Raw genomic sequence first — 19077 nt, 5'->3', positions numbered from 1 at the left:
CCTACGTAACGGTGGTGTGGCGCGACTTGAATAACGCCTTTGTGTCTGAGCTGTATCAACGATGAAAGATGAAAGTCACTGACTTCAGTGACTCTCATCTTTCATCGTTGATTTCTTAGGCAATGTGACCTTTTCAGTGACTTTCATCTTTCATCGTTGATTTCTTAGGCAATGTGAGGCTTTGTTTGTATCTGTCCCTTCTATGTGTTCCAGCCTCAGAACATCAGTTTCTCTATTAAGCTGTATCGTCAGCTTGTTACGATAGTAATAATTTGTAGCGTGTCGTGCTATTTGTAGCAGTTTTAAGGCAAAAGTGGTCTCTCAATACAGGTTTCGTCATGAGGGCTACCCAGTGAATAATCTGTGCAGTGTGATACCGCTGGGTGTACAGGTAAGTATCACGGTCCTCATGCACTGGTTTCTACTTTACAGGAAGGAACAACCTCAGTTTTGCACGTTTTCTTACATGTTCACATCAGAAACACACCTTACACTTTAGGCTCCTTCACCCAGCAATATAATAATTAAAGGTTATAATTATTTTTAGAAGAGTTCCCCATATTCTTTTTAGAATGGTTTTTAATCTTTTTAATTTTTAGAAGATACAGGGATTGTAAACCATGTTTTAAACTGATGTTTTAACATTTGTCCAATGCATTTATTAAACAACCTATTCATTTTTAACTGGTTGCACCCAAACCAATGTTCTGATGTATTATTTCCTTTGTTGTCGATGCACCATAAAAATTTGAATAATCATCAATGCAGGTTTCTTCACAGCTGCCTCGACATGCTCAAGAAATGGGTGCAGAACCTGCGTAATGCCCACAAACTTTGACTACCACAGCACCTCCAGAAAGTAAAGGCATATGTCACATGGTATTTTTAAAGGCATTCACAGTATATAATACCTTGTATGAACTGTTGTAGATCTAAGCAGCCTCTACAGTACACTCTCAGAAATTAAAACTTGTCAGGGAACTGTGATAATTGTTTCAGTGAATAGGCATGCACATATACGCTATAAGAAGAAAATTATTTATTGAGAATGCACTTCTCAGGCTACTCATGTTGTTTACATCTACTGTTGATCACATTCATTTATCACATATTATGTTCTTATATATTATTATTAGATTATCACATATTTGATCACATTAAATTCAAAATCTAGCGTATATGAGAAAATATCAGGAGGGAAGCTGCTCTTCGTTGTGCATTCCAACCTAAAATTGAGTGCTACAAATTTAGAGAGTGTACCTGTCCATTGTCATTCCTAAATAATATATTGCCATTATAGCAAGGTCACAAAACAATAAATGTAGTCTTTTGCGACCTCCCTGCACGTTCATTGTATCCTGAAACGCGTAAGTGCAAGAAATAAATGTTGAACTTGAATAAACTTGATGTTGTATAAACTTGATATAAAATGTTGAATAATATAATGTATGATATAAAATGTTGAATGAACTTGAACTTGTATATTCTCTTTACTCATCATCAGTGATCTTCTTTACAAAAGCATATCGTGTTAGACTAGTTTGTTTGCGTTTTACAGACGGGGTACACGAGGACCAAAATGACAAAATCAAAACTGTTTCAAGCTCCAAATCGTCCTGTTGCAATTTGCAGACCATATGTGTGTAGTGCAAGAGGGCCCTTGCACATCAAAATGTAAGGTGGGAGTCACAGTTAATGCAAAGTGGTTCCTATGAGAGGCTTCGATGCTGAACAAAATTGTGCAAACTGTGGAAGGTGCCATAGAAGATCTTCAGAAAGTGTGTCTGGTCTCATAACGGTGCTACGACGCTCCCTTTTAGATGACGATGATCCTGATTGGAGTTTCAGATGTGCAGCTGCATTTTTTTGGAACGTGCTCCACATAACAAGCATGACAAAGCCAGCACTGGATAGCAGGCCCCCGTCCCTAAGCAGCTTTGCTCACGCTGCAGTTGTATTCAGCTAAAGCATGTGAGTACTCGAGAAGGACATTCAGTTTGGCACAACCGCGCCTGCAAATAATCAGAACAAATGAAGGAAGAAACAAACAAACATAGATGGGCTGTACTTCAAAAAGAGATAAGTCATGTGTCTCAAGGAGGTGTTACCACTTCTAAGTAACTTAATTGATTAAGCTTACATCACTACCTGATTAACTGTCCTAACGAGCGTGATCTAATTGCGTGAAGCAATTAGATCACGCTCACAACGTATTTGGGCTGCTTCGGTGTGTCCATATTTGCGAGGCAAAGCACCACAGTCGTTCACTAGAAAACACTTTCTGCGGCGATGCTTGATATAAATCATACTAAACCCATACATGGCTAAAACAACGGCTGTGATTCTACAGAACGATCTCTTTCTGCCATGCGAGTATATCCTTTCCCGGACCGTTCTTTATGGAACAATTTTTGTCCAGAACGCAGCACGGGATATTACATACATGGTTGTTGTTAACTTCACATCGTTTCTTGTTGAAATATTGGATGGGAAACGTACTGTAGTACAATACCCAGCGCTGCACTGCTGTGACGGTCTAGTTTCGGAATGCAGAACATAACGTAATTAAGAATCGAACGGCAGGACACCTGTGAAACACTGTTAGGATACATCAGTATACTGGCACCTTACAAAATTGTGTGATGACAAGCAACGATCAACGCCTGCAGCGCAATAAATACTCACAATCTCCGTTGCCTCCCATTGTTTTCTATGGGCGCACACTGCGCTTTAGGGCCTCCCAACATGGCGGCCCGAAGGCACGCCTCTCCCCCACGAGCCCCTCTCCCATGCGCGATCCAGCCTTTATACATAGAGATCAGTGGTCTGACCACGGGTACCACGGAGCTTGTCTTGCCGATGGGTGAAGTTGTATTTCCAACGGTCCCCTCAAGCGTTGGCCACTCTACAGCCAATGATGGACCCTCCAGCTCTGGAACCATCACAAACAGACGACAGTTCACCGCAGTTCAGGGAGGTGGAGCAACGCGAGTAAGTGACTTCTGTTCTCTTGCTTATCAAACAGGACTTGGAGCATGAGATCCGATAGTAGAAGGCGTCCTCGCTTACCAGAGGGGGAAGCAAGTGTCCGCAACCTCTCGTGCAATAGATGACATAGTAAGGCTGTACTATAGCAATGGCAGTGAAAGTGCTCCAGGGAGCGCTCAGGATGGCGGCGTGTTTAGCCGAGTTGAGGCTCAGGTTGCGGCTGAGGTTAGGTTAGGTCGGGTCAGATTCATCTAGTGACTCGTGGGACTGTGGTCCGGTCCCCGCAAGCATGATCTAGACAATGGCATTACACAGCGGTACTGTGGTGGCATTAAACTACTTTCAGTAGACGTTGGCATATCTTGCGCAATATATGTTTTCGATTGAACTTCAAAAAATTGACGTAAATATTGTCATTTCGGACTATTCGCCATGCATAAGTCTTTCAAATGACATTTCGTACAAGTACCCTTTTGCAGGTTTTATTTGTTACACAAAATTTATCCTTCACAGTATCAGGGAAGATAACGATATCATTCGAGGTTATGGTTGGCTAGGAGCGCGGTGAAGTTCATTTCTTGAATGTACGACACGTATGTGAAAAAGGTCCATTCTCGTAATGCCGTTGACCGGTTTGCACAGTTTCATTCCCATTCTCAATAGCCTTGCAAGGCATTGAGCTCCAGTTTGAGAGCCGTACACAACTTCTATGCCAACGGTATATCGCACGAAAAGCACGAAAAGCACCGAAGCACCTCATCGCCGCAGCCAAGACGCGCGAATTAAATACTATAAAACGTATCGGACTAATTGGCGATAATAACCGTGGGAGCACTTGGCCATGTTGGTAGGACGCCATGAAATTAAAAGCGCTGAAACCAGACGAAGACAGGCACAAACAGCGCACGAGCAACAACTTTACTCAACATGTGTCACGCTGAGATCGTGATACCTTGCTGTGTAATTCCAAGGTAAATGGAACATTTCGAGTAGATAGGAAGAGGAAACCCCGGGAAGTATTTTTGATTGCAGAGAGGGGGTATGGTTGTGTAAGCAATGCATCTATTGGCCTATCATCCAGAGAACCTCGAACCTTCTAAGCGTGTCCCATACAAGTAATAAAGTTGTCGTTAGCGCCCTACTTGCGTGCGTCTCCGTCTATTATCTTTGTTAGCGCTCTCAATTTCATGAGCCCTGGGAGAAATTTTATAGAATGCACATTCCCTATATTTCCTGTTTCGCACAAAGTCTGTGGTAGATGTCTAGTAGCATGAGCAGCTTATATTCCTATGTTCAGCTACGATAGCATCTTCGAGAGGTAGGCTCATCAAGCTGCTGTCGCTTTTTTTGAGATTTGAAAAATCTGGAGCACATTCCTCATTTTCTGCAAGACCGAAGTTCCAGGAATGCATAACTGTGCTTAAATTAACTAGACACTCGACCTCAGTACTACAAAAACTGCCTGTCCCATGGTGGAATGCAGATCAACACTGCCCTGTCCTATATAGGAACACTTCTTAGATATCTCGACAATGGGGGGATTGCGTCCCCTTTGTGACGTTCATTATTATATTTTTACCGAGTTTCCTCTAGCAATGGAGCATTGCACGATGAAACATGACATTCATTGATCGCCCAAGATTATGTTGTATCCTTTATAAATAAAAACCACAAAAAAAGATGGAAAGGAACTACTAAAATGAAAAGTGAAAGGGTAGTGCTCGGGGTGTGTTGCTTATCTTCTGCCCTACGCATGTACCCTGCCCCTAAGTTGCTAGTATCCTCGACCGGAATCGAACCTGCGACCTTGGTATATTACTAGGGGGTCACACAAACGAAAATCTTAACGGAGGTCGTTTGTACTGCGCGTTTCATAATGACAGTTGCATTGACTATGTTGCAGACCAAGCCCCTCAAAAAGAAGAATCCCAAGAACGGCATAGACAAGAAAGGCGACGCCATGACGCACACCGTCATTGCCATGCTCCTCCTATTCGCGTTTATGTGCTGCAATATTGGTCACCTTACTAATATCAAGCCTGCTCTTTCAAAGCAAACAATGCCCTACAGAAACAACCCGGGCACCGGTCACATGCCCAACAAGTACAAGCCTGGATTCGTCCAGCAGTCATACGACCACGACTAGCTCCACAATTACAAGTACCGCAACATCAACCACAACTGCGACGACCACAACCACCACGACTACAACCACCACAATACCTGTGACGACTACCAAGGTGGCTTTCCTAGTTCCAAAGTACTACTTCCTCTGCCAGTCTTCAGAATGCACCAGGCAGATCTACATAAATGCTACTCATCCCAATGTATCTCCCTGTGATGACTTTTTCCTTATACAAACAAAAAAAAAATAAACAACTTTTTCACCTACGCTTGTCCTGGGTTTTCCAACTCCTCGAAAGACATTATCTCAATGACTCTGCTCCGCAAGAATAAAGTCGCCCAGTACGTCATGGATGTGGCAAGAAATACGATGGTCGATCAGAGTCTCCAGACAGCATGAGAAAGTTGCGGCGCTTTTACTGTCATGCGAGGAAAGAGATAAGAACAATCAGATTCTGCACAAGAATACCATCTCACGCTTTCTTCTGACATTAAACATGGCATCTTCAAGCGGATCCTTCGACCCTATCGACGTAGCCGTAAGGTTGTCTCTGTTGTACAACATCAACGCACTTTTCCAACTGCGAAAGTCGTTCAAGGAATGGTCCAGATCCTGAGATGCAGCGGGACTCGAAATGGCCGCATCGCCCGACATTATAGAGTACCTGAGTTATGCAAATTCTGCCTTGTTAAGCCCGTCGCAACCTGTCCGTGGATTCGAGGAACAAGCAAGCATACCCACCACGTGCATTTGAACAGATCGCTAGTAGCGTAGACTTTGAGTCCGATTTTGTGCTGAACTTTCTCAAACACCATTTCTTGGCGGCGTCCTTCGACGACGCATATATAGAAAAAAGCCTGAAAAGGATTCGGTTTGGGTCCCCAAGCTTCAACACCCCGTCGCCATCATCGGTCGATCCATTCAGGAAATACTCGGCAAATGCAGACTTTATGAGAACGTTACTCACCATACCTAAAGGTTCCACTGAGCTCTTTCATGATTTCAGCGGTCTCAACCAGACGAAGGAAAAGGTGTTCGTCGTGTATATTTTGCTCGCCTTTACGAGTCACTTATTTGGCCAGGAACTAGAAAGCACACGCTGGAGCTGTTACAACCTTGCCATATGTCCTTGATGTGTCCTTATGCGTTTCGCCTGGCCTCTCTTTGAGGATATCGACTCGGACCCCTTTCCCGGTGTCACAGACTCCGTCCGAGCTACATCCGAAACGCTCCAACATGTCCACGCATTCCACAACATTTCGTGGTTCCGGATTCCGGACGCCAGACTTTAAGCTTCTCATCGGCTCTGTTAAACGTGCTCGACAGAACAGCAGTGGAAAATTACCATGCTTCATTCCGTGATATAATGACATGCAATACTTCCCTGTATTCGTACTTGGACGTCTCTAGCAGCGTTATATGACTGCCCATATTTTATCGGCACCGAGGGATTGGAATCCTCGCGACGCCGATTGCTACTTTGTGCTACTCTCTCTCCATTCTTCAGCAAACATGTCCCTCCAGAAGTAAACTATGGTTCGCTGGAAGCATCGACCGCGTCAGCTCTACTCCTGGGAGACGCCGAGTTCGGCCAATTCCTTTTTGTCAGTGAAACTGTAGTGAATTACCCTCGTTACACGTCCAGAGCGCACTGCCCGAACCACGCCACGTGGAAGCCATACACTGTTTTTGAAATAGCCAAGAACGTGACTGTTCTGGGTGGCGACGTCGTGTGGCCGTGCTACGACGCGCGCTATGAGAAACTGCACGCGACGGACCTCCTCGGAATAGGCACAGCATACAGAGCGTACAAGAAGTGTTCGACGGGTTTGAAAACTCCCATAGCCGATAATGACGTCAGCGGAGATGAACTATTCTTCCTGAGCACATGTTATAGGTGGTGTAGCTCCGAAGGTCTGACAGACGTGGAATGGGACTTGTCACTACATTTGCATTGAAACGAGCCTCTCAAAGACATCCCGGAGTTCACAGCCACATTTTCCTGTCCCCCAAACAGTCCCATGAATTCCCCGATGAGATGCGTCGGGTTATAATTATTGTTTCAAGTGTTACGTGTCAGTTTTGTCGATCATTTTGTGTGCGGTAAAGCGCCGAAATGGTGCGCGTGTTCTCAAGGTCCAGAGGTATGAAAAGATGTAAGGAAATGATAAATGGACAATGCCTGAAACGTGTCTATATAGGCACATACTTCTGAAGCAGGGTATAACGGTGAAGTAGATGCAGACTACCATTGAAATAGCAAGTAAAATATCGTCTTATGCGTCCCACAAAAGGATAGCCTCATACAAAAAACCTTTGGGACAAAGGGGTGTCACTAGCGCATCGTAACTTCAACAACAACATTCGAAACCTCTGCAATAACGCTGTACTCCGCTCTGTCCGGATTAGAGCCACTCTAGTCCGGATGATCTAAACTCGTGATCTCCCTTGCAGAAAGTTTGCATCAGCAGATGGCCTCGAAAAAGAAAAAAAAAAGGAACCAGGTACCGCATTTCTGTTGCACGTTACAAGACACCTAGCCTTACATAACACTACTCTAGATGTGTAAACCATATCGGGCAACTAACCTATAGGCATCCTATAGAGTACTGTAGTGCCACTCGCATGTTGAGCACGTCCACCGTCACGAGGTCAGCAAATAACACGATGGAAAGCTGTCTGGCTTTTTCAATGACTGCCATAGTACAAATAAGACAACGCCGGTTAGTCGTTTCACAGCCGCATGTAGCGTCTGCTGATAGTGCCTCAGACCAAACAGCACGTCAGTCCTCTTACCTTAGCGTATCGGTACAGACACAGCACGGAGCACGTCGTCTGCTGTCTCCGTGCGCTTCTGTCCGTGTCTTCTGTGCGCTTTTCCACCATGCTGTATCCTTACCAACTAGCCCAACGTTGTTTGTTGTCTCTGTCTGTCCTTGCTGTCCCTGCTCAACACCTCCTAGATAGTAGAAGGCCTGCGCACCGCCCAATTCACAGAGGCCTGCGTGAGCTTTGCGAGCTGCTTCGAGCTTTTTCTCTTGTTCGCTCTTTCACTGACGTCATAGCAGCATCCACAGCAGGCCTTCGTGTGTGACGCTGTGTCACGTTGGGCACAGGCCTGATGCTATCTAGGGGTGCGTTTTTTTATTCTACCCGGGTAACCCCCGAGTTACGCACCACGTGACCCGAGTGAGATGTCACGTGACCTGTGGGTAGGTACTCCCGTTTAGAAATTTTCGCCCATTCCGGGTTACGCCCGTCTCAGCGAACATGGCGGCAGAGGCAGACGACGTTTTTGACGAGGACATGATTGTAGAAGTCGCGGCACCTGTGCTGCTTGACGCATTTGACGAAGGAGAAGATGATGACAAAGGAAGAAAAAGGCATGCATTCAACGAAACAACAGTCGTGCTAAAGCCACCGAAATATGCTCGGAATCCGAAAGTTAAAAGACGCGGGGCTCGGGACGCGGGATTTGACGTCGTGTGACGTCATAACCCTCTGCTACCCACCTGCTGAGCTTGATCAGTGAGAGTAGGTACCCAGAGTAACCCTCCAGCGACGAGAGTTGAATTTTCGCCGGTAGGTTATGACGTCACTTCCGTCACCCTCGATTTTTCGCCCAGTAAGGGTTACCGCCGAGTTACCCGGGTAGAATAAAAAAACGCACCCTAGGAGGTGTTGCTCCCCCCCCCCCCCCCCGCTGCCAGTCTTATCTGCTAGTCTTAGACAGGATAGTGCACACGAAAATTGAGACTGAGACTCCAAAACTTGGAAATAAAAAGGAACTATTGTTCACAGTATTTACAATAGATCATGTAAATGGTACAATGTAAAAGATGCGCGCGATGTTTATTGGTGTACACTAAAAGCGTTTCGTTATTTAGCAGAATGTTTTACTGCGGACCAGCTGTAGCGGACTCGTCCTTAGGAATGTCATTGCTTTCGGTGGGACCTTCTACCGGTGGGGGGTTAGGTTGGGGTTCGGAATCGGTCTTGCGTTCCTCGGTGCCAGGGTTGGGAACTGCATCGCCAGGCGTACCTTCTGCTCCGCCAGCGTTGGGGTAGTCGGGAATGGGCTGTTCGCCACCTGCACCGCCCTCACCACCAGGTCCGGCACTATGGTACGACAGGAAAGAAGAACGATGTTAAGCTACGGCTTGTGTCATCGATTTAATGACAAATATCATTCGTGCTGCGAACATGTGGCTGTTGGCACAGCTTTGCCTCAGGAGTGAATGGTCACGCCAAGTAGTGTACAGTGCATATAGTTACTTTACCCATCGACGGGACCACCCTGTCCTGGACCGCCCTGTCCTGGACCGTAGCCCTCATCCGTGCGTGGCTGATCGCCGTTGCCTCCGAACCCGGTGAAGAATGGGGGAAACAGTTCACGAGGGAACAGAGCGGATGGGAATTGGACTTGCGGAAACTGGAACTGTGGGAACTGAACTTGCGGGAACTGAACTTGTGGGAACCTGCATCCGAAACGAAAGACATCGCTGTAAGCGGGAAACACTGACGGCCACGCAAGCTACGTAGTATATACAAGTGATTTCCCGTTTACCTGAAGAAGTCGGGCCTCACGAAATCGTTGAAGTTGTTGAAGTTATTGAAGCCGAAGTTGGGCATGCTGACGGGCTTTGTAGCTTCGTCGAGCAACCTGCGTCCCTCGATGTCGCCCTCGGGTTCGTCTTTCAGTATCTTGCGTTTGCCATCTGGCCCAATCTGTGACGTGCAACAAGCACTTGCTAAGCAACCTGGTACATTCGACACTGGCGCAAGGCTTCGTGAAATCCTGGCAAGTTGGTGAAGCTACACTCGTTGAATGCTTCATCACGGAAACAGACAAGTATACAGAGCACATACCGCTGACCGAACAGCTTCTCAGCCTTTATTCACGGGTGAACTACCCCAACCACTGTAGGAACTACCTCAAATCGCTACTGTCCTTACGCTCATTGACGGCTGTAGAGAAGAAAAAAAAATCGCCGGTAAATAAATAATCAGCCTATAATATTGGACTTCCAGGCATTACAATGGAGGAGTTGTAAGACAGGGTGTCCCAATATCTGAGTACGAGTGTGGCTTCCTTTTCGAGAAATTACGTAGACTCCGCAAAAGAAACGATAATACGAAAACGAAACGGCATATCCTTAAAAGTCCGTTTACATGAACATCCGTTAGTCTTCTCTTCCCGACCTCTGGGCCTAATGTGTTAACCCTCTAGAAGATATAGCGTACCATATACGTGGTGAAGTGCTTCTTTCCGGAGGAGTCACTGAAGCCAGATCGTCCCGTAATGAAACCTTCCGGCCCGAGGCTTTCGGACGTGAAAGATGTCACGGAATAGCCCTGGGGCATCGAGTGCACCAAGGTGACTGCCAGCGCTAGGCACATTGCTCCCGCTGCCTGAAAAACAAGGAACTGTTTGTACACTCTTATTCTTCCATCGTCTGGCACTGGTGCATCTATCACCAGTAGCATTATGGACATGGACATCATTATAGACCTATAAGCAGCGATCATAAAATCCTCAGGATCCGCAATGGGTACTGGGGTATAGCCAGGCAGGCCCTTGTCACGACTTACGTCCCTATATTATTCTTGTGCCTGTCATCATCACCATTAGACCCGCAATGATTATACCTTTCTGTGGTTTCTGTGGCAGCCAACTAAAGATCCGGTTCTAACAGGACTGGTAGTAAGTACAGCGGGACACAAGCTGCATGTTTGTGTAGGTCTTTGCTCTGCAAGTAGTTACCTTTGTAGTGGTTTGCCTGCAGTAGTTTTCCTCGTAATATTTTGCGCGTTGTACGAAACAGTTACGGAAGAGCTCAAAGTCAGGTCACATAACCTTCGATGAAGTCATTTCGATGTTCCTCTTGAACGGCAGGACTTCATCGCGGTTTTATACAATTGATTGGTTTATGACTAGCCGTATAACGACACCTTCCCGTTTTTCTACCAGCTAGCCCCGTAATCGCATCTGCCGCACGTGTTTAGGACAGTTTCCAGAATTACTCAGCCTTGTGACGACCCTGCCAGAGACGGATGCGGCGCTGAAAACAGAGGAAAACCTCGTTGATGATCTCTCATGCAATATCGTGGTATAGGGGACGCTATACGGCCGGATACCTGCATGTTGACTTCAGCGTCATTTCATTCTCCCTTTCTCTCTCGTCGTGCCGCGGAGGCAACAGTAGCATCCACCAAAGTAGAACGGCCTTGGTCGTTTTATCGTTCTTTTTGTTCCGCTTACGGGATTTCCCGGCAGTGAGACGGTGTAGAAGAATCATCCTGCCCTGCCCAGCCGGTTCTTCTCTCACGCCTGCATGCTTCGTAAATAACGCTTCTGAGTTTTCGTCGCGTGGGGAAATACGACGGTGAAATTACGCCGGTCGTTGGAATAATGGCTGTCCTTTTTTTTAGCGATCCGAGGAGCGATAGGTGCGTGAGCTAGGCCTCGCTAATTGGTGTGACTCTGCGAGGTATTATCATTTCGGGACGGCTATAAGTAGTGAAAGATAAAGTTCGGGGGGGGGGGAGTGGGGGGATATGTTTATTAGAAGAAAGAAAATGAAATGTTAACCAGGCACAGAGCCGGTTTGCTATTGCAAAGAACAAGAGAAACAAACAAAAGAAGAGAAAGAAAGAGGGGAAAAAACGGAAAAGAAGGAAGAAAAAAAGAGACACTATAAAAGCAGAAAAGGAGCGAAAAGAAAGGGAGGAAAGAAATAACGACAAAAAATTAGACACTATAACAACACTACAAAGTTTAGGGATTTACGCTTGTTATTCGAGTGTTCGAAGGAACTGGATTCGGTCGGTCTTCTTCGCCAATGTCGGCACAGTTCCCAGTGAAGTCGGCCCAAGACGCACGTCCGCCCCCCCCCCCCCCCCCTCCTGCGATAGTCGTGACGTTGCCCACCTGAGAGTGGCTGACTGCGGCAAGTAGTTCTATCCAGGGATCTGAACAGTTTTTCTTTTCATTTTTTCGGTTCCGTTCGGGTTCAGGCATATTGGTTCGGTTCGCGTTCAGCTCCACAGCAGCGCAAATATCGGTTCGAATCGATTTTTGAACGTGAATTTTGAGCAGATTGCAATGGGTTTAAAAGCTCACACATCCTCACGATTCTCAAACAACACTATTGTACTTTTGTTGTTGTTATGTTGCCGACATAGCAGCGGTTCACAGCAAGACTGCGTGTCCCAGATCTGCATTTCAGGTGCAGCGATACGGTAGCATACTGTACTCTCTATGTTCACTCATCGTACACACCCTGCTACATCACAAGTTTCACACGCTCGTCCTGCTCGCCTGGTTAATGAAACGTCACGCCTTGAACGATTCATTGTGACACGTGGAAGAGCATGGACTTTAATCGTGCCCGACATTATCCTTCCTCTATCCTTCACGCATGTTTACGCATCTGCATCACTTAATTGCGCAAAGGCTTTGCAATCTGTTCCGCAAGCATTAATTATTTCCATCACGAACACGTGCACACATTTCTGAGTTTTATGAAACATAATTTCTTGCTATCACTGGCAGGTATAGATTGCTTGCTCGGTTTTATGGTGTCTCAATTAGAAAGGTAAAACAGGTGAAACAGGTAAAACACGGAGCGACAGAGTACAAAGTACAGTAAGGGAAGTTGATAAGGACGACCGACCTTATAAAACCGGCGGTGAGCAAGGACTATGTCCAAGACGATCAGCACAATAAACCCAGACGCTCAAAACAAGAGAATAGTTTCGAGTACGTTTGAGTTAGTAATATAGGAGCAGCACAGAATCCCAATGTCTGATATACACTATTTGCTTGTCGATACGAACATGACCTTATCATAAAGCATTTCGAGCGAGACTAGTACAGCTTGAGTTTAGAGCTTGATTTTTACGTCATAGTACCCTAGTACACTCCAATTTAAGTGACAAATTTATTATGAAAGCATAGGCTCGCATTGTGTGAAACCTATCGCGCCTTCCCCGTGAAAGCTTAAAAAAGTTTTTTTTTTTGCTCGTCGCAGTGCACAACAACATTATCCTGGTGCTGACAAAAATTTCGGTAAAGATCGGGCCGATTGAGTTTTTGTCCGAAACACAACAACCTTGCTTTTCCTGACCAGTGCTTCTGAGAAATCCTGGAGGTAGGATGTCCCTGTGAATATACCATATACTTTCGCACTCCCAACGTTGCTCTCAGCTTTTCAGCGTCCTTTACCACAACACAGTTATCACAGCCGTGGGCAAGCTCTCACGCGGCAAAAATCACGTTTGTTTTGCGTATTGTCACCTACGAACCTATAACACCTATAACACGTCGTACAGGAAGCTAGCAAGCTAGATGCAAGGAAGAACACGTATGTTACAGAATACCAGCTAAACGCAGTGTTTCTGCACTGGCTTGTTTCGTTAATGCTTTCTGCACTCAACTTCCAAAATCGAAAGAGATGATTTCACTCACAGAGATGAAAGTCACTCGATTAAAGACGGCCGTGGAGCATAAGCCGAGAGTGATCTTTTGCCAATACACAGTGAACCCTCGTTAATATGACCCCCGATAATCTGACATACGCGCTTTACGACCATACTCCTGGGGAACAATACAGTGAAACCTCTGCAAATCCCCCCAGTTAATATGACAATTCCGCATTATGACCAAAATTTTCGGGAACGACCATGGTAATAATAACGAGGGTTCACTGTATATATATTGATGAAGATTAACAACCGGCAAACACGAACACCAACGTGTTGATTATTTTTGGCCGGCACATTGAAAATAATACGAGAAACGAAGCGAATGAGCAACGTGTACTTACGAACTTCATGTCGGCTGGATCCTGAGCTAACCGCGCGATGTAGGAAATGTGCGCTTCCGTTCCCGGCGCCGATCTGTATATATAGCCTTATACTATCGCACAAAAACGGAAATTTTCCCCTCCGCGGTGGCGACGTCAAACAAAAGGGGTGAAGTTGGCGGCCTTGAAGGTACCCTCTCACCGTACCACAACTTTCGCTGAAAAGCGAAGAGGTTCAATCGAAGAGGTACGAACGTGAGAGCACGTGACCAGTCGTGACGCTTACGACAGCCGCTTGAGTCACAGACAGTCGTGAATAGTACGAGTTGTGACGGGCTGTTCCGGTGAAATATCCTCAGGGGAGGTTGATGATCCCGCGGGTGTGTTGTGATCTGCGAGCTCCCAAGGCGCTGTCGAGGGAGCTCGGCGGCCCGACGACATCTGATCAGGGATGGGCAGTATGTAAATACATTGTAATTAAAACAGTAATTTAAGATATAAATACATGTATTTGTATTTGTGTTTAAATACAGACACGAAATAATTATGGATAGTTATATTTCAATGCAAATTTTGGAGTGTTTATTTTGTAAATACTTTATAAATACTCCTAAATATGCAAAATACTAGCTCATATCTTAAAGTTACCCTGCATTTGACCTTTGAGAAGGGCAAAGCAGAGTTTGGAGAGCCGCGCAGTTATGCCGTGTTTTCGCAAGCACGCACATGAGACAATTCATTGTAGAGGGCGAGTTTTTCACTGTTGTTGTGGACAACGGATCGGGACTACACGACTACCTTGTCGTGCGAAGCGTCTTCGTTAAATTTAACACAAGCCTTCTTCATCGGCACCTGCGGACAGATGTTCTCTTTTGCGAATCTGAGGCTACGTGCCGAACAGAAGATATCTAGAAGGTGCAGTCTTCCAGAAGCATCTAATATTATAGTCGCCATGATAATCTAAGAGATAAATGCTATTGTTCCTTGCTGATTTCTTATTATGATCATCAATATTTTTTTCCCAATTCCAGATGGCGTCTTCCTCACAGTATTTATCGTAGTTGTTAGGGTATTTAAATGATATTTTGTACTTATATACCCATATTGAAAAGTATTTAATACCTCTTTCAACAAAGTATTTTGTATTGATATTTAAATACGCAAAAAAATTATTTATGTCCATCCCTGCATCTGATATCGGGAGGGATTTTTCTGGGATAATTCACGGTTTTACACCGCGAGACAACTGTGACAACGAGTGACGCCACATCTAGTGGATGACGAGGAGCCCGAGGGAACTGCACCATGTCACCACGTTAGTGGCGTCCTCCTGAGCGAAGTTCGAACCCACCAACCTTGGATCAGCAGGAGGACTTTTTTTTTTTTTTAAGTGTTGACACCACGAAGAAACTGTGGCTGTGAACGGCCTACAGATGTGGATAGATGGAGAGAGGACAGCAGGAAGAAGTGGGGGATAGAGGAGTTGGTACGCGTACTGCACTCCAAAAACAGAACTTCACCGCATAGCACGCCGTGCGCCAACCATTGCCACGAATGATACGCTCTTAAAAATGAACTTCAGCTCATAGCACGCTCCTAGCCAACAATGATCCCGAGTGACATCGTTCACTATCCTATTTGTTAAAAACAGGAGGTGTACGTCTTTTTTGTGACACTTAAGGCCGTTCATAATTGTCACGAAAAAGGCATACGCCTCCCGTTTTCAACAAATCAAGTCAGATAACGATATCATTCGATATGATGGTTGGCTAGGAGCGTGCTATGAGGTGAAGCTTAGTTTTAAGACTGTAGGGTCATCGCTTCTGATTCAAAGAGAGAGGGGAGCCGTATGCATTTTTGTGTCAATTATCAAAAATCCAAATTGACACAAAAAGGTGTATGCCTCCCTTATCTCTTCGAATCAAAAGCGATAATCTTATCATACGTGGCAACGGTTGGCGCGCAGCGTGCTACGCGATGAAGCTTCGTTTTGCAGCGACAGCTGTATGGGCTCGATTTCGTGAAGACCCTGTCCCGTACGTCGCATCGCCGAAAACCCTCGTGAAAGAGAAGAAACGAGAAAAAAGCGCGCGATATGCAGATTGGTCATCTCCGAGAGTCACGTGGGCTGTGACGTTGGCATCACGTGCCCCGGAGAAAAAGTGGCAGCGGTGGCTGTTGCCGTACCGGGTTCTCGTCGCCCGCAGCAGCAACGCAGACGGTTTTGCGTGCGTATGCGGAGGTGAATAGCGGCATTATGGACCGTCCTATAGGAAGAAGACCTCGCTGCGGACTGCAACCGACAGGGCGAATCACGCACGTAGCGACAGGCGAGCTCAAATAAACAGCTCTGTCGCTGCCGTTGATTTGATGCAACCGTAACTTGCATCGTATCTGCCAGTTCGTTTTCTTTTTTTTATTTCTTTTTTTACAGTGTGGGCCGACTTCAGGGGAAACCGTGATGACACTCGTCCGAAAAGTCTGCCGGAAAACCCAGGGAATCCCTCAGACGACAAAGCCGGAATTCGAACCGCAACGCCACGCGAGCTTGTATGCGAGGTATAGACTTAGGGAGTGACTTTTTCGGGTTAAACCCGATTTCGCCCGGTTATTCCCCCCGAAATGACCCCGGACCAATTCCGGTTAAACCCTATTTCTCCCCGAATTCCAGTCACTATGAAATCCTCAAGTGACGTTCCTACTGAAGACGAACAAAGGTCGACACGTGTAACACATGTAAGAATGGGTCACTTACGATCCCATCAACACACCCATGTGTGTTAACACTGTATATGACTTCGGGGATTACCGCTGGAATGCCACGATACCCCAAAAGCAAAAAAAAAAAAAGAAAGAAAGAAAAGAGATTAGGAAAGGACTTATTAGACAAAAGGAGAAACAAAAACGCCCGATAACACCCGAAGGTACAATTATCGCCCGATTTCTCCCCGAATTACAGATTTTAAAATAGCGCCCGATTTTTACCCCCCGAATCTGAGAAAGGCATTTAACCCGAAAAAGTAACTCCCTAGGTATAGTATATGCACAGTGAGCAACATGCTTGCTTCACCATTTACGTTACACGCTGCAGCTGCCACGAAAAACACGAAATTCCGGCTGCCCAAATTTCCCAAAACACAAAACTTCCTTCGACGGTCACGTTTTCGTCTATGTCTTTATTTCCAATAAGATCCACAAACATACGGATGACGCTCATCTGCGAGTGGTTGCTGCCATTGTTCATTGTTTGACCAAGAGGAAGGGATTTCCCCTGATTCACGCTTGGTAATCAGGTAGCAATATTCCAGCGCGGGCAAAACGAAATTGCGTAACACCGTGGTACCAGCCGCAACAATTATTGCTCTTAGCACTCTGTTAGGAATCAGAAATGGCTTTGAATTCTTTGAACTATGAGAGAATGACTTTTGTAAACTGCTGCAACGTTCAAGCTGCCTCGCTCTCTCGTGACATCACCGAAGCGTCTTCCAATCAATACACGTCATGATACATCTATTTTTCTATCCGCCAGCTAAGCTGTTGTATCTCACTTTGTCCTACCAATCTTATCGGTGTGTCCCGTGTAACAAATTGCTCTCATAATGGTGGTATGTTATATCCGCTACAGTCTTTCTTCGTTATCACTTTTCGTTATCTGACTATGAGTCATCCCAACCTGGTTCGAAGTTGGGCAGTTCCAGGCATGATCCAGGCAGTCAGTCAAGGTACTGCGAGTCCGACTTTAAATTGAACTACCCACATTCTATAAACAGGACTTCACCGCTGTGCGCCAACAATTCTCACGAATGATACACTGTTAAAAATGATGGTGGTGGTGGTGGTGGTGATAGGGCTTGCCGTTGTCGGCCTCACGTATGTGGACAACGTCACGACTCACGCCCTGGGGGAATGTGCGTCCTGGGCCGACTTCTAAGGGAACTGTGCCGAACTTCACCACATAGCACGCTCATGGCCAACCATCATCCCGAATGACATCGTTCTTTCTCCTGATTTGCTGAAAACGGGGGCGTACGCCATTTTTGTGTCACTATGTGGTTTATAATTGCCACAAAAATGGTGTACGCCCCACGATTTCACCAAATCAGGGAAGAGAACGTTGTCATTCGGGATGATGGTTGGCTATAGGAGCGTGCTTATGCGGTGAAGCTGTGTTTTTAGAGTGTAGGGCTATCGCGTCTGATTACGATGGCGTACGCCCGTTTTGGGTCAATTATCGTATACCCACGTTGACACAAAAGGGCGAACGCCCCCCCCCCCCTTTCTTTTCGAATCAGAAGCCATAACAATATCATTCGTGGCTATATGGGTTGCGCACAGCGGTTGAAGTTGCGTTTTTTGGAGTGCAGCAGGACCAATAGAAGGGGTAACATTTGCTGGATATGGCGATATGTGTCAGATAAGATATCTACCACCACAGCGCTTCCAATGGGGGGCCCGTTGGTGCCCGATGATACCATATCAGCACGTGTCGCAGACCCTCCACGTGATCAACCAGTCCCAAGCAGTACAACGTAATGAAAATTCAATCACAAGAAGGTATATGACAGGCGTATTTTCTTCATTTCGCAGAACTGCCTATACAAAGGGAAGATCTTTTATCTTATTTATTCTGATGTTAGCGCCGTGAAGCAACTGATGCTATGAGCAGCGTACAGACGTGGACAGATGGAGAGAGGGCAGCAGGAAGGAGTGGGGCCAGGAGGGGGGGGGGGGTTAATATGCGTCCTGGGAAGACTTAAGGGGGAACTGTACCGACAGGAAAGTATAAAACCCTCATCTACTCCTCCCGACTATGCACTCGTATTTTCAGTACATTGCGGCTGCATAGGGTTTAAATGGACACCAGGCTCTACACAGCAGTTATCAATCAATATTACTCAATATTTATTGGTATTGATTATGCGTCAGGTAATCCAAACTGTTACGCGATATTCAACTGAGCTTTGTCGTGCCATTTCAAATAAAGTTTAAAAAGTAAACGTAAAATCTTCAAGGGCTTCGCTGTGAAGGCTATAATTCAACGGGGCATAATTACGGCAGTGTTTTCCAGCTACAATTAAATTTTCCGCAGGAAGTTCCGAATAAGGACATAGCGTGCTCTTGATATCAATGAACGGCGTTAATGGAATCACTGTGCAG

The 19077-nt window shown here is 45.8% G+C and overlaps 1 protein-coding gene across 1 annotated transcript; it reads right to left on the bottom strand.

Annotated features, from left to right (window-relative positions):
• Nucleotides 1-8946: 8946 nt before the first annotated feature.
• LOC135388023 (uncharacterized) lies at nucleotides 8947-14138 on the bottom strand. Its single transcript, XM_064617299.1, has 5 exons — nucleotides 13942-14138; nucleotides 10358-10525; nucleotides 9681-9841; nucleotides 9394-9591; nucleotides 8947-9232 (listed from the first exon to the last, which is right to left on the bottom strand). Exons 1-5 carry the CDS (start codon nucleotides 13948-13950, stop codon nucleotides 9010-9012), a joined length of 759 nt encoding a protein of 252 aa, XP_064473369.1. The 5' UTR covers nucleotides 13951-14138; the 3' UTR covers nucleotides 8947-9009.
• Between the last annotated feature and the right edge of the window lie 4939 nt (nucleotides 14139-19077).

The sequence above is a fragment of the Ornithodoros turicata genome, chromosome 3 (assembly GCF_037126465.1).
Source record: "Ornithodoros turicata isolate Travis chromosome 3, ASM3712646v1, whole genome shotgun sequence".
Taxonomy (NCBI): Eukaryota; Metazoa; Arthropoda; class Arachnida; order Ixodida; family Argasidae; genus Ornithodoros; species Ornithodoros turicata.
The sequence above is the reverse complement of the archived record's forward strand: the minus strand, read 5'-3'. Positions and strand labels throughout refer to the sequence as shown.

Excerpts from the sequence above, each read along its gene's own strand:
- LOC135388023 (XM_064617299.1), bottom strand. Across the intron at positions 9,842-10,357 it reads AGCACTTCACCACGTATATG|ATTGGGCCAGATGGCAAACG; the intron begins GTACGCTATATC and ends TGCACGTCACAG. Across the intron at positions 9,233-9,393 it reads CAGGGTGGTCCCGTCGATGG|TGCCGGACCTGGTGGTGAGG; the intron begins GTAAAGTAACTA and ends GTCGTACCATAG.